The 14,260-nt window shown below is 40.0% G+C and overlaps 1 protein-coding gene across 3 annotated transcripts in view; it reads right to left on the minus strand.

Moving 5' to 3' along the window:
• Positions 1-1,628: 1,628 nt before the first annotated feature.
• Positions 1,629-14,260, minus strand: part of LOC127572496 (nuclear cap-binding protein subunit 1) — a 51,981-nt gene continuing 39,349 nt past the window's right edge. For 2 of the 3 annotated variants that reach the window (XM_052019845.1, XM_052019844.1), the window contains exons 12-17: positions 11,812-11,905; positions 7,464-7,567; positions 7,257-7,371; positions 4,781-4,918; positions 4,569-4,682; positions 1,629-3,143 (exon numbers count right to left, since the gene is read on the minus strand). In XM_052019845.1, the coding sequence (XP_051875805.1) occupies positions 3,033-3,143; positions 4,569-4,682; positions 4,781-4,918; positions 7,257-7,371; positions 7,464-7,567; positions 11,812-11,905 (676 nt within the window). In that variant the 3' untranslated portion in view covers positions 1,629-3,032. The remainder of the gene's footprint in view (positions 3,144-4,568; positions 4,683-4,780; positions 4,919-7,256; positions 7,372-7,463; positions 7,568-11,811; positions 11,906-14,260) is intronic. The other variant, XM_052019843.1, reaches the window with a different exon arrangement.

Raw genomic sequence — 14,260 nt, forward strand, 5'->3', positions numbered from 1 at the left:
CAAGTCCATAGGAAGCTCAAAGCAGCCGCACAGGTTGACTCTGTGGTTAAGGCGGCATACGGTGTATTGTCATTCATCAATCGTGGAATTAAATTTAGGAGCTGAGAGGTAATGTTGCAGCTACAGTATATACGACCCTGGTCAGACCCCACTTGGAGTACTGTGCTCAGTTCTGGTCACCTCACTACAGGAAGGATGTGGTAGCCATAGAAAGGGTGCAGAGATTTACAAGAATGTTGCCTGGATTGGGGAGTATGCCTTATGAAAGCAGGTTGAGTGAACTTGGCCTTTTCTCCTTGGAGTGACGGAGGATGAGAGGTGACCTGATAGAGGTTATAAGATGATGAGAGGTATTGATCGTGTGGATAATCAGAGGCTTTTTCCCAGGGCTGAAATGGTTGCCACAAGAGGACACAGGTTTAAGGTGCTGGGGAGTAGGTACAGAGGAGAAGTCAGGTATAAGTTTTTTTTATACTCAGAGTGCGGTGAGTGCATGGAACGGGCTGCCAGCAACGGTGGTGGAGGCGGAGACGATAGGGTCTTATGAGACTTTTGGATAGGTACATGGAGCTTAGAAAAATAGAGGGCTATGGGTAAGCCTAGTAATTTCTAAGGTAGGGACATGCTTGGCACAACTTTGTGGGCCAAAGGGCTTGTATTGTGCTTTAGGTTTTCTATGTTCTAACTCCTACACCATAGACTTCAAATCAGAAGTACATATTGCTAGTTAGTTTCCAAGGTAAGACAATTACTGAACACCATTTGAATAACTTGCTGTTGCTTAAAATCTCTGATCAGTAAATTTCGCACCTTTCTTTGTTTCTCTCAAACCAGCCACATGAAGAATGGAAGGGTCATTGTTGGTTGGCTAAAAATGGGTTGCATAAAATGCTGAGAGCAGTAGTCAGAGGTCACACATGACCTAGCATATATTGGTGGTAAGGAATCAAACCATAAGCAGAAGGTTGGAATTTGGTTGAAATCTATACAGAATGACTTGAGACTATAGACATGTTAAAAGAGAATTATACATTGGTGAAAAGGGTTTAGGCAGACACAAAGGAGATAGGGAAGGGGAAAAACAGTGTTTGAACTGGATGGAAAAAAAAACAGCTGAAGGAGGAGGAAAACAAACCCAAGAGTGGCATTCTTGAACATAGAAAGCTGTGGTCACAAAGTCCCATAGTCTTGATGGCTAGCAGAGGTATATGAAGATGGAAAATTGAGTATTCCCTGAAAAGGCCACATCACCCACCACATGATTTGAAATAAACTGGGTTTGAAAAATGTCATTGTCATGTCTGTCAGCTGTCAGGAAAATAATATTGTGAAAAGATGGGTTTATATGCAACATAACTTTTCATCACAATAATCAATTGATTCTTCCCATCTGTACTTTACAAAGACAGGACTACAGGAAGAACTTGCATTAACACTCTGTTTAGTGGAGGGGTTAATAATGGATGGAAAATGGTTTACTATATCATGGATGATATGAAATTCAACATACAATTTCCTGGAAGTAATGTAATTGGAGATTTATACAAAAGATGTATCAGAGTGTCAATGGAAACAAAATGGATTCAGACGACAAAGTTTTTAAACAACTCAGTCGTCAGCATCCAAGAGAGAATATGGCGAGTTTAAGGTTCTGTAAAATATTTTAAAAATTTAATCAAAATTGTAGCATCATCTGTAACTTTGCAGTATTCAAACTTTACTTATCTAAAATGTCTCTGAGTACAGGTATTGCCAGAATTTCTCCATGTAGAATAAGACATGTCAAGGTTTCTTTTAAAATAACGAACCTTAGAAATGATATCTTGTTTTATATACAATCCGATGGATGGGATAAAAAGTGGTTTGGAAAGAATGATTTAATTGGATAACAAAGCTGGGACCCTAAAAATGTTTTCCCATTTGCCTCTGTTTTGTAGATGTAATTTTCCTGAAGTTGGAAGACTCAAAGTCCGAAACCCACATTTCCCAGCAAGTCGTATTGTCATTTATTTGGGAACAGTTGGGATCCTCTGGGTTTAGAGATGATGCAGCCATGGGTGCTGGATCACAATGAATGCAATCAAAAACTTTGGCACTCTGCTACTGTAGACAGCATGGTTCTTTCAGACTCATTGCTCTCCATCTCTCTGTCACACACACACACACACACACACACACACACACACACACACACACACACACACACACACACACACACAGGTCAGTCAGCACCACCACCCCCACCCCCCACCCAGTCCAAAAAACACAGGTCTTGAAATGTTTTTGTAAACAGTCAGGTTTGAAAGTGAGTGGACCCAATAACTAATAAGATTGCTATTATCCTAGAATCAATGCATTTTCATTAAATCTGTAAAAAAATATTACTTTTCCAATAGTGAGATAGTGAGAACTTCATCTCTCCATTTCCCACTTTCTGCATGAGGCTTGTATGGAAGTGTAAAGTTTAAAAAATAACAAACCTTTTTCTTTTTATAAAAAGTGACAGTATCCCCAATGATATCAGTAGAAATGCCTATTTGCCGTTACGAAGCTCAAAAGAACACAATACAACATCTAAATTCAAAACTTTGGTCTACTAATAAGGAGCACAATCTCAGACAAGTTACAACATGCAACTTAATTTACAAACTGTAAGATAGATCATGAGGATAAGAGCAGGTATTAGTTAGATGCAGAAAACACTGTATCAAACAACCAAACCAAGGAGAACAAAGCAAATTTAAAATTTGGGTGAATACCAAAATTTGAATCAAACTATATATATTCATCTCTTGAGCCTCTAAAGCTTCTAACTATTCCATAAGATCTATTCTTTTAGAAGAAAAATCCTTTCTAATGTGAATGGCAACTTTCTTCATGCTCCATGGTTTCACTGATAATTAGGCAAAAGGGATATTATTAATACAAGAATGTTGCTTGTTTGAGTCAGTTTTCACCAATGCAGGATTAAAAGAGGTGTCAAAAAACACTGAGGATTTGAAAACGTTCATTGAGCTGTAATACAATCGCCATTACTGAAGGGCACAGAACTGTTGGAAGACAGCCAGTATGTGGTGGTCCAGCTCAGCCGTGAAGAGCAGGTTCTCCAGAGTGACCATGTACTGTTGAATGATCTGGTGATGCTGTAACATAGAAACATGCCAAACTTGAGTACAGCCATAATAGTTGCTTACTTGGAGCTTCTACTTACAAATTTCTAATGCTAACCAGTTCTTTGACCATTTTCTGTTCAAACATATATTCTTTTCTTGCCAAAACATAAAGCTGCCTAAGCAATCTAAAAATTGACTCAAATGGCTATTAAATGTACAGAATTTCTCAGGCTAATTCATAGTCACATCTGAGGAACTAGCACTTCCTATGAAAAAGTTTGAGGGACTACATAAAATGAAAATATAGCATTAAGTAAACTGCATATTTTGGAGGCTCTGCAAATAGTCAAAAGAGTATCAAGGCTATCTACAATTAAAAGCAGAGCACCAGACAAAAATGACATAAACAAATGCTAGCAGAGCACCAACGCAGGTTTGCACAAATGTGGAAACAGTCCACCATATTCAGAGTGCTCATATAAAACTAGCAGACGTTGTTTGTGGTCCTAATTTTGGCCTCTTGAGGTCAAAGGTATTGGACTCAAATTTCAGTCTACCACTTGAGCACACATGGTATTGTGCTGAGTGTTACAACATTGAAGGTTTTCCCTTTTGATGAGACAATGGATTTTGTGCCTGCGATTTTGTGGAGAACTCATCAGCTAACTCTAATGCACGTGTCAGCATGTTCCTCACTTCCAAGTAATGAACTGCAACATGGAAATACAGAACACACTGGAGGTCAGATGCAGGTGCGATGAGTCCATAATGAGCTGAACTGAGGGGCCAAATACATTATGGCCTCTCAGCACTTTGCCAGCAATGGCTAGCATATCTACTGTGGCCTTACTCATTGGAACACTGATCTGCATGGAATACTTAAAATGAAGCAAAAGGTCTTTTAAAAAAAATAAATATTAATACTTGTAACTCTAACCATGTTTTAAATTATTTTATATATTTTTAAATCATCAACTTTTTTTTTAGAATTGTGTTATTAGGGGAATTCTGTAGCAGGTGAATGCAAGGTGTAGGGTGGGTTGAGCATGATCTGTTCCATTAAATTGAGGCCCTTTATGTTTTGGCAAATGATTTCATGGCACTATAATATTCATCCTTGCCAACATTCATTCCTCATTCAAAGCAAGACAGATTAGCTAGTATTTATCTTGTTTTATATGGAACCTTGTTGAATGCTTCAGGGTTGCTGCATTTATCATCACTTGAAAAACAAAGACTGATGTGCTTTAGGATATCTTGAAAAGGTGGCAAGAAATTTAACCAAAAATTTAATTCATTCGTCGTGGTTTGAATCAGAAACATTTTGTTTTGTATTTAAACAGGCAATATTTTACACACAGACATTAATATTATTGATCCTGTTTAAGATTTGACCTAAGATGGTCTCCCGGAAATGAAATGTACACACGGTCCACTTCAGGTCACGTTACTAACCTGGAGGAAGATTTGCTGCAATCGTTCAATGCAGTTCTTATACCAGGGTGTGTTAAAATCAATCCCACCAGTTTCACACCTTGCAAGATGTTCTGTCAAAATCATTATAAAACGCTATAAAGAATAAAGAATCTTGAGTACGTAAATGGAAAATGCCATGGAACAATTTTAAAAAATGATTTAGAATAGAGGAATGCCACCTACAACCTTACCTGGAAAATTACAAGAAAGAGGTTTTTCTGTTCACTCTGAGCAGACTCAACTTTCTCCTGAAGACGTTCAATTTGTTCTTCCAAAGGACCATCCTCATCGTCATCACTATTCTGGTCATAGTCATCATCACTGTCTCGCTTTAGAAAAGGCACATTAAACCACAGTTAGTCAAAAATCTCATCCTCCAACAGTATCACTATCCCAATTCTTTACAAGATTTATGATCTCTCCCTCTCTCTCATATCCAGAACAAAGGCTCCACCAACCATGCAGCATGGTTGCAATGTTTATCATCTTCTAAATGCACTTCGGTTACTCACCAAGGCTACTTAGATAGCACCTCTACAACTACACTAAGTAGTACCAGAAGGCTTCCCCTCCTAATCGCATTATCCTGACTTGGAAATATATCACCATTCCTTTGTTGTTGGGTTGAAATTTTGGATTTGCTGACAAAATAGCACCTGGAGGAGGATCGTGGCAGTCATGAAGGTGGATTATCACCTCAAAGGCAATTAGAGATGGGCAATACATGTTGGCTTTGCCAGCAGTGCCCACAACCTGCAAATCAATTATATATAAAAGTCCATACCCTTAACATTGAAACATTAATGGATCACTTATATTCTAATTACATTGAAAACTTAACAATTAAATCAAAAACATACTTCTCCCAGAGGTGGAGCTAACACTGTTTGTATTCACTGCTCTACTCCTAGATTGTTGCTACAGGATTCCAGTTTTACTTAGATTCTACTTGGAAATTGCTGCAGAGCAAATCCTAACAATAGCTATCAAAGAACAACCTCACTCAGGGTGTCCTATTCAAAAAAAAATCAAGTCATGATTTTTAGAATTCATTTTGGTCTCATTAAGGATGTTGTAAGCTATCCATGCCTTTTCGCCCAGTTTACCTTTGCATCTGGTCTTTTGAAAGCTGATACCAGACCAACCAAAAGGCACAAATATGGAGCAATAAACACACTTAGGAAAGAAAAGTAGTAAATATAAAGGACGAACTTCAAATGCAATACAAAATTACGAAGAACACATCTACAGGTGATGAAATAACAGTTTTCTTTTGACCTTCATGTGTAAACATTGAACTAACTCAGAAAACCTTTTGCGTCATGATCAACCCAAGGCATCACAATGCCAATATGTTTATTACACTGGGTTTCTAGAAGTCTGCATGACTCAGGAAAAGGAAAGTAAATATACATTTTGCTATGCAGTTCAACAAATTCAAATTATTGAAAGTTTTTCATGGTTTAATCACCAAAAATATTAAATAACCTAAACCAATAATTAAAAAAAAGATTGGTATATCTTGCTATGAAAAGAGTTTAGGAACATCTGCACTGTGCTTCTGACGATGTGATTGTTTGATTCCTACTCCCTACAACAAATACCAATTTCAGTAGCATATGTGATGCCAATGCCCAATTAAAGAACAGAACCTGAAACTTTCAATGCAATTAGATAAGAGATGGAACAAGTTCCACCTCAAGCCTTGCAAGGACAGATAGAGGACACAAGATGCTTTTTTGTCATTTTGGTGTCTTAAAGATGTTTTTTGTATTAAGCGCACCATAGCATTGGTTCCTAGTAAGGAGACATGGCAGAGATGAATGTTTACATTGGGATTTATCATGATACTTTACCCTGGTAGAATTTGAGGGAGAAAGTTCAAGGGACCTCATCATTGCATCTAAATGTGGTTCATTCAAGATGGTTGAACAAGCATAATATTGGTAAATATGTGAAAGAGAAAAGCTGTTTACAATTACAAGGTGCCACATGCTGAAATTGTTGTTCTTGATAAACCAGACTCAAATTCCAAATAATTTCACAGGCTGTTCAAGGAGATATGTTTTGCAAGTGCCTTGATACTATATAATGCTCTCCAACTTTAGACCCACAAACATGTGGTCAAAGATTGTACCTAGTCTCACAGCATTGGTAACAGAACTCCCTGCCTTTAACATTGATAGACCAAATTCCAGGCCACTGTAAAGCACCATTTCCAATGGAGAAAGCAAGCAGTTCAGGTTATAACCTGGGAATCCTGTTAAATAACTTAATAAAATGATAGTGATGCAGAATGGTGTTTTATTTAAATTGGAATGGAAGCAAACACCTTGCTTTGAAAATACTCTCCACCATATGCTTTTGACTGTAACACCACCAGCCTACAATTGGTTATAGAGTCACAGAGCATGGAAACAGGCCCTTTGGCCCATGCCGACCAAGATTCCCATCTAACTTTCCACAGCAGCCTACCATGTGAAACCTTATCAAAGGCCTTACTGAAGTCCATATAGACTATGTCTATTGCCATGCCCTCAACCACCTTCTTGGTTACTTCTTCAAAAAACTCAAAGCAAATTCGTGAGTCATGATCTCCCACAGACAAAGCCATGGGGACTAACCCTAATCAACCCGTTAGTTGATAATAACACAAAACTAACTTACCCTTTTGTGCTGCTTATCCAGTTTGTCTTTAGTTTCTTCAAGTTCTTTTTGCACCTTTTGTACATGCTTGTTCATCTTTCGGATGGTTGAGTGTAAAATCTCCCAGACATACAACCTAAAATATCAGAGTAAATTTAGCCTCATAGAATTCCATTGACATAAGCACAATGTACTGAAATTTTATCTAGCCAATATTCAGAACATTACCTGGTGAAATCATGTGCCATCTCTGAAGAGAAGATCCAATTTGCCACTGCTGCACAATCTACAATCTGTGTTCGGATCATTTTATCAACCAACATAGCCATCATCTGCAACACAACTGGGAAAAATTAGGTCTAATAGACCTAGTTAATATTTATGTCTTAACACTGGAGAGTTAATTCATTGATTCCTTGCATTCAATTGAGGAATTGAGGAAATGTATATAGCTATTCCTGGATTTACATTTTTCTTACCCAGAGGCCTAGCATCAAGGAACAGCATATAAAGGCAAGCTCAAGGGGGGAGTGACCATTTTAAGAAAGGTTGTTTTGAGGTCAAAGTACCGAGCTTGAGGTCTAAGTGCAGAGGCTTTGACAATGGAGGCTGTGACGAGGGAGGCTTCAGTGAGAAGGCCGAGTGGTGACAAAGTAAGATCTTTCCTTTTCTTATAAGCCCAGTAGTAAATTCAGGGGTAGAAATGGCAGTCAAAGGAGTGGTGTGCTCCTCTTATGAAACGTGGGAGATCAGGGAAAAGTCAAGTGACCCCAGCAACTATGTGTGCAGGAAGTGTGTCCAACCACAGCTTCTCTCGAACCACAGGGATCGGTTGGAGCAGTAGTTGGACTCACCGAAGAGCATACAGGAGCCAGAGAGTGTTATAGAAATATACAGGAGCTTCAGGGAGGTGGTCACACCAAAGGTTCAGCCAGACGGTGGGTAACCATCAGGAGGGGCAGTCAGGCAGTGCAAGAGTTCCCTGTGGCTATTCCCCTCTCTCACAGGTATACCATTTTACATATTATTAGGGGGGGCCTCACAGGGGAAAGCAGCAGCCAAATCAGTGGCACCATGACAGACTCTGTTGTACAACACTGAAGGACAAGTCTAGACAAACAGTAGTGATAGGGGGCTAGATAATTGGGGAACAGACAATAGTTTTTGTGGCCATGAACGAGACTCTAGGATGGTGTGTTGCCTCCCTGGTGCCAGGGTAAAGGATGTCTTGGAGTGGGTAGAGAACAATTTGAAAAGGGGAGAGTAAGCAGCCAACAGTCGTAATCCATTTGGTACTATCGACATAGATATGGAGAGGAGGTCCTGCAAAGAGAATTTAGGGGTTAGGTAGAAAGTTGAAAAGCAGGATCTCTAGGGTTGTAACCTTTAGATTACATCCTGTGCCATATGTAGTGAGCATAGGAATAGGAAGATAAGGCACCTAAGGAGCTGTATCTAAGGAGCTGGTGCAGGGGGGAGGGCTTCAGATATTTGGATCACTGGGATCTCTTCCTGGGCAGGGGTGACCTATACAAGAAGGACAGATCACCTAAACTGGAGGGGGACCAATCCTTGCAGGGAGGTTTGCCAGTGCTATTCAGGTGGGTTTAGTGAGGCAGGTGGGTGGGAGCTAGAATGATGATGCGACAGGCGTGGAGTCAGAATCATCTGTAGAAAATAGAACAGCCAAGTCCAGTGGGCAGAGCAGACAGAGACAGAACATGGAAGGTTTGATAAAAAGTCAGAAAGAAATATACATCAGGTATAGGCATTTGCTGTCGAGTGAGTTCTGAGGTTTATTGAGGATGTAGGAGAGAATTTAGGAAAAGAAATTAAGATGGCAAAAGGAGGACATGAAATGACCTTGGCAAGCAGGAGTAAGGAGAATCCCACAAACTTGTATAATATTATAGCAAACGGGTAGATGGGGAAAGAGTAGGTCCCCTCCGCGGCCCGAAGGGAAAATGTGTGCAGGCAAGGGATATGAGCAAGATCCTAAATGAATTCTTCAGGGAGAAGGCTTTGGAGGATGGAAAATTAGGGGAGGGGTACGCTGATATTCTGGAACATGTGCATGTCAGAAAGGAGTAAGTATTAGAGATAATTGGCACACATTAAGGTGGATAAATCCTCAGTGCCTGATAGGATCTATCCCAAGATGCTATTGGAAACAAGGGAGGAGATTGCTGGGGCTCTAACAGAGATTTCTGCATCTTTGTTAGCCAGGGGCAAAGCACCTGGAGGATAGCTAATGTTGGTTTTCCATTCAAGAGAGCGGTATGGATAAGCCAAGAAGCTATAGGCCAAAGAGCCTTCTATCAATAGTAGGGAAATTATTGGAAGAAATCTAATGGACAGGATTTATGTTTACTTGGAAAGGCAGGGACTGATTAGGAGGAGTCAACATGGTTTTGTGCGGGTGAGGACTTGTCTCACAAATCTGATGGAGTTTATTTGAGGAGGTACCTAAGAAAACTGGTGAAAGTAGTGTAGTAGATATGGTTTACATGGACTTCAGTAAAGCTTTTGACAAAGACCTGCATTACAGACTGGTCCAGAAGGTTAGGGTACATGGTATCCAAAATGCATTCACAAAGAGGATCCAAAATTAGCTTGATGATAGGAGGCAGAGGGTAGTGGTTGAGAGTTGATTTTCTGACTGGAAGCCTGTAACCAGTGGTGTACCGCAAGGATTGGTGCTGGGACGATCGTTGTTTGTTGTATACATGTATATAAAAATGACTTGGATGAGAATGTAAGAATTGGTATTGGTTTATTATTGTCACTTGTACCATTTGTACAGTATGCAAGACAAGTTTTTCACTGTACCTCGGTTACAAGTGACAATAATAAACCAATACGAATACCTTCATTCTCATCCAAGTGGACTGATTAGTAAGTTTGCTGATGACACAAAAATTGGTGATAGCGAAAAAGGTTGTGAAGAAGGACGTTGATCAGTTGTAAAGTTGAGCAGAGCAGTGGCAGATGTATTTTATTCCAGACAAGTGTAAGGTAACACATCTTGGGACATCAAATAATAACAGGATACATACAGTAAATTGCAAGGACATCAGGAGTGCTAATGTACAGAGGGACTTTACAGTGGAGGTTCATAGTTCCCAGAAAACAGCGACACAGATGGATAGGGTTGCGAAGACAGCATTTGGCATGTTTGCCTTCGTAGGTCAAGGACTTCAGTATAAGATTTGGGATGTAAGGTTATAGCTGTTCAAAACGTTGGTCAGACAGCATATTGTATACGGTTCTGGTTGCCACACTACAGGATGGGGTAGCATTTGAAAGAGTGCAGAAGAGATTCACCAGAGTCCTTTGTGGGATGGAGAGCTTTACTAATAAGAGATTGGACAGGCTGGGTTTACTTTCAAAGGAAATTAGGAGGCTGAGGGGTGACCATTTAATGTTTATAAAATTATGAGGGGCCTAGATTGCAATATAAAATATTGAGAGGAATAGATAGAGTAGACAGCCAGCGCCTCCTTCCCAGGGCACCAATGCTCAAGACGAGAGGGCATGGCTTTAAGGTTATGGGTGGGAGGTTCAGGGGAGATGTCAGGGGGAGGTTTTTCACCCAGAGACTGGTTGGTGCATGGAATGCATTGCCTAGGGTGGTGATGGAGGCAGATACATTGGACAGGTTCAAGGGTTTGTTGGATAGGCACATGGAGGAATGTGAGATAGAGGGATATGCGGGAGGAAAGGGTTAGATAGTGTGAGGGTGGTTTGATGGACAGCACAACATGGTGGGCCGAAGGGCCTGTTTTGTGCTGTATGGTTCTATGGTATAGATAGGGTAGATAGTCACAGTCTTTTTCCTAGGGTAGCGGAGCCTAAAACTAGAGGGCTAGGTTTAAGATGAGAGGGAAGAAATTTAAAGGAGATGTGAGGGACAGGTTTTTCCACATAAGGGGTGGAGGTTATATGTAACGAGCTGTTAGCAGAGGTGGTAGGGGCATTTGGACAGCTACTTGGATAGGAAAGGAGTAGAGCGATATGGGAGGAATGCAGGTAAATAGGATTGGCGTAGATAGGCATCACAATCAGCTTGGACAAGTTGGGCGAAGGGCCCATGTTTGTGCCATACAAGTCTCTAAAATGATTTGAAAATAATCAATTTTTGAATTTAGCACCATTGAATTTTTGGGGTATCCATCTTTGACAAAACTATATTTTGTTGTAATGAATAGCACGCTACTCTCTGTGTGTGGGACTCTATTGTACCACAAGTCCCATAAAATATTTCATCTATCCTCTTCAATTTACAGCATTTCACTTTTGTAAATTGAAGTGCAGCTGTAACGGCAGCATGGATCAGACAAGATCTCTTACAAGGTCACAATTCAACACTATCTCACATCCTTCAAATATGAGCCCACATTCAAATGCTAGAAAATATTTCAGGCATAGAAATAACAACCATTAGGTCACATTTAAAAAAGACAGCATTGACAAATACTGAGGAAAGACATGTTTTTCCTTTCAACTAGCACTGCAATCTCTATTTTCTTTCATTTGAAGGGAAGAGGAGGGGCGAAGGGTGAGGAACAATCATTACCTGAGGATGGCACTTCCAAACGTCATACATGACTCTTAGTACATGTAACTTGCCCTCATCACCTTCAGCCAAAGTCTTAAAAATCTCATGAAACCTACAAAAACAAACCAGTTTGTGAACCCATGCAATTAAATGCACAAGATCCGTCACCAAAGTGCAGGTTTGAAGATGGGAGGCCCTACAACCCTCCTTAATCCCAGGCTACATGTATATTTCCTTCCACTGCTTTATTATGCTTTCTTTGAGCTAGATCCCTGAAGGTGCTGCAAATGCTTGCATGATAATTTCCTTTTCCTTCAGTGAAGTGGCTGATTTCTACTCAGCACCTCATCAACTAATTGAGGATACCAGACATAGAATACAGATGCAAGCCAAATGGCTCCTGAGCCTGCTCCACCATTCAATAAGATCTCAGTTGATTTAATCTTGGTTTCACCACTTTCCCACTCTCTCCCTATAATCCTCGACTCTCACAGTAGTTCAAATGTCTGTCGATTGTTGCCTTTAATGACCATGTCCTCCGAGGCAGAGAATTCCGAAGAGTCTCTTCCCCACCCCAAGAGAAGAAATTCCTAATATGCATCTTTAATGGGCAATGCCTTATTCTGAAACAATGACCCTACTTACATATAACCCCACTAGGACAAACACCCTCTCAGCATCCATCACGTCAATCCCCCCAACCCCCCTCAGAAGCTTATATGTTTCAATAAGATCACCTCTTATTTTCCTAAATGAGCACTGGCCCAACCTTCTCAACATCTCTTGGAACACCCAACTCCTTTATCCCAGGGATCAACCCAGTGAAATCTCTCTGCAGTGCCTTCTTCCATAAAAATGAAAGCTATACATTGTTTTACAGGAGTTGTCCTACCAGAAACCCTGAAAAGTTGCATCTAAGCTCCCCTGCCTTTATGCTCCATACATAAAGTCCAACATTCCTTTGCCTTTCTAATTACTTGTTGTACCCATAGGTCACCCTTTGAATTTCTAGGACCACCGGATCCCTTTGTACTGCAACATTTTGTAGTCTTATTCCATTTAAATAATAATTTGCTTTATCATTCTTCTTTCCTAATTGGATATTCTCACATTTTTCTGTATTTTACTCCACCTGCCAGCTTCTTGCCCACTGACCTAACCTATCTATATCCTTTGCAAGCTGTGTCACAGCTTGTTAACCCATTAATTTTGTTTTAAGCATCAACACCCAGCCCCTTCATCCAAGTCATAATATAGATCGTAAATAATTGATGCCCCAGCTCCATAGCCCCGACACGTTAGTGATTGCTGATCTGAAAGTGACCAATTTATCGCAAATCACTGCTTTCTCTCAGTCAATCCCCTATTCGTACCAATATATTGCCCCATCCCTGTGCACTTTTATTTACTGTAATAACTTTTTATGTGGCACCTTAATTGAATACCTGCCTACTGGAAATCCAAACACACTATTTTTGCTGGTTCCCACTTATCCACCTGTCATGTTACACCTTTAAAGAATTCTAGCAGATTTGTCAAGCAATTTCTCTCTCACATTGATTCTGCCCAATTGTCTTAGATATTTTTATGATATCTTATGACATCAAAAGTAATGGATTCCAAAATTTTCCCAATGACAGATTTCAGGCTAATTGCTGTATTGCTTCCTGCTTTCTGACTCCCTCCTCCTTTTGAATTGTGGCATTACATTTGCTCCTGTCTTTTTCTATTTACTTGCAGGAAAGACACCAATACAACTGCCCACGTTCATATACAAGAAGAAAGTGTCCAAAACTGGTTATTAAGTATTTTAAACTGCATGGCAGTGTACATGCTGAGCTGCTTCCACTAGTGGGAGAGTCTCAAGCAAAGGAACATAGTTACAAGATGCTGGTGGTGGCAGTGGGGGTGGGGGGGGGGGAGGGGGGGGGGAAGTCATGGGAATTTCTTCTCGCAGAATGTGGTGAACCTTTGTAATTCTCTATGCAAGAGGGTTGCAGAGGCCAGATCATTGCAGACGTGTGTTCCTGTATTCTAATGTTTTAACTGGCACTTAGAGCATCAGTTACTCCATTTCTGAACCAGTTACCACATTTACTGAGCTGTGTATGTATTTCTCAATTAACAAACATTCAATTTACAAATTTTGCTTGACAGCATTGATTTTTTTTAAGGATACATGTCCTTGATTAAGGAAACTGTTTTCTCCCTGCAAATAAAAGTGCAGCACTCTCCACCTACAAGAAGGACAATGTGCCAAAATACCCCATATGCATTTTACCCAGCCATTTTGATTTACAAGATTTTGCTTTACAAAACATTTTCCAGGGATGTGTCCCTTTCGAAAATGGAGGAATAACAATACCAACAACACTTTAGTTGCATTGGTTAATAATTAAGTTCAGTAAACCAGCAAAACAAAATTTTATAATTTAGTAGATCCAATATGTGGAATCCAAATATTTGC

This window comes from Pristis pectinata, chromosome 7 (genome assembly GCF_009764475.1).
Source record: "Pristis pectinata isolate sPriPec2 chromosome 7, sPriPec2.1.pri, whole genome shotgun sequence".
In the NCBI taxonomy this organism is placed as follows: domain Eukaryota; kingdom Metazoa; phylum Chordata; class Chondrichthyes; order Rhinopristiformes; family Pristidae; genus Pristis; species Pristis pectinata.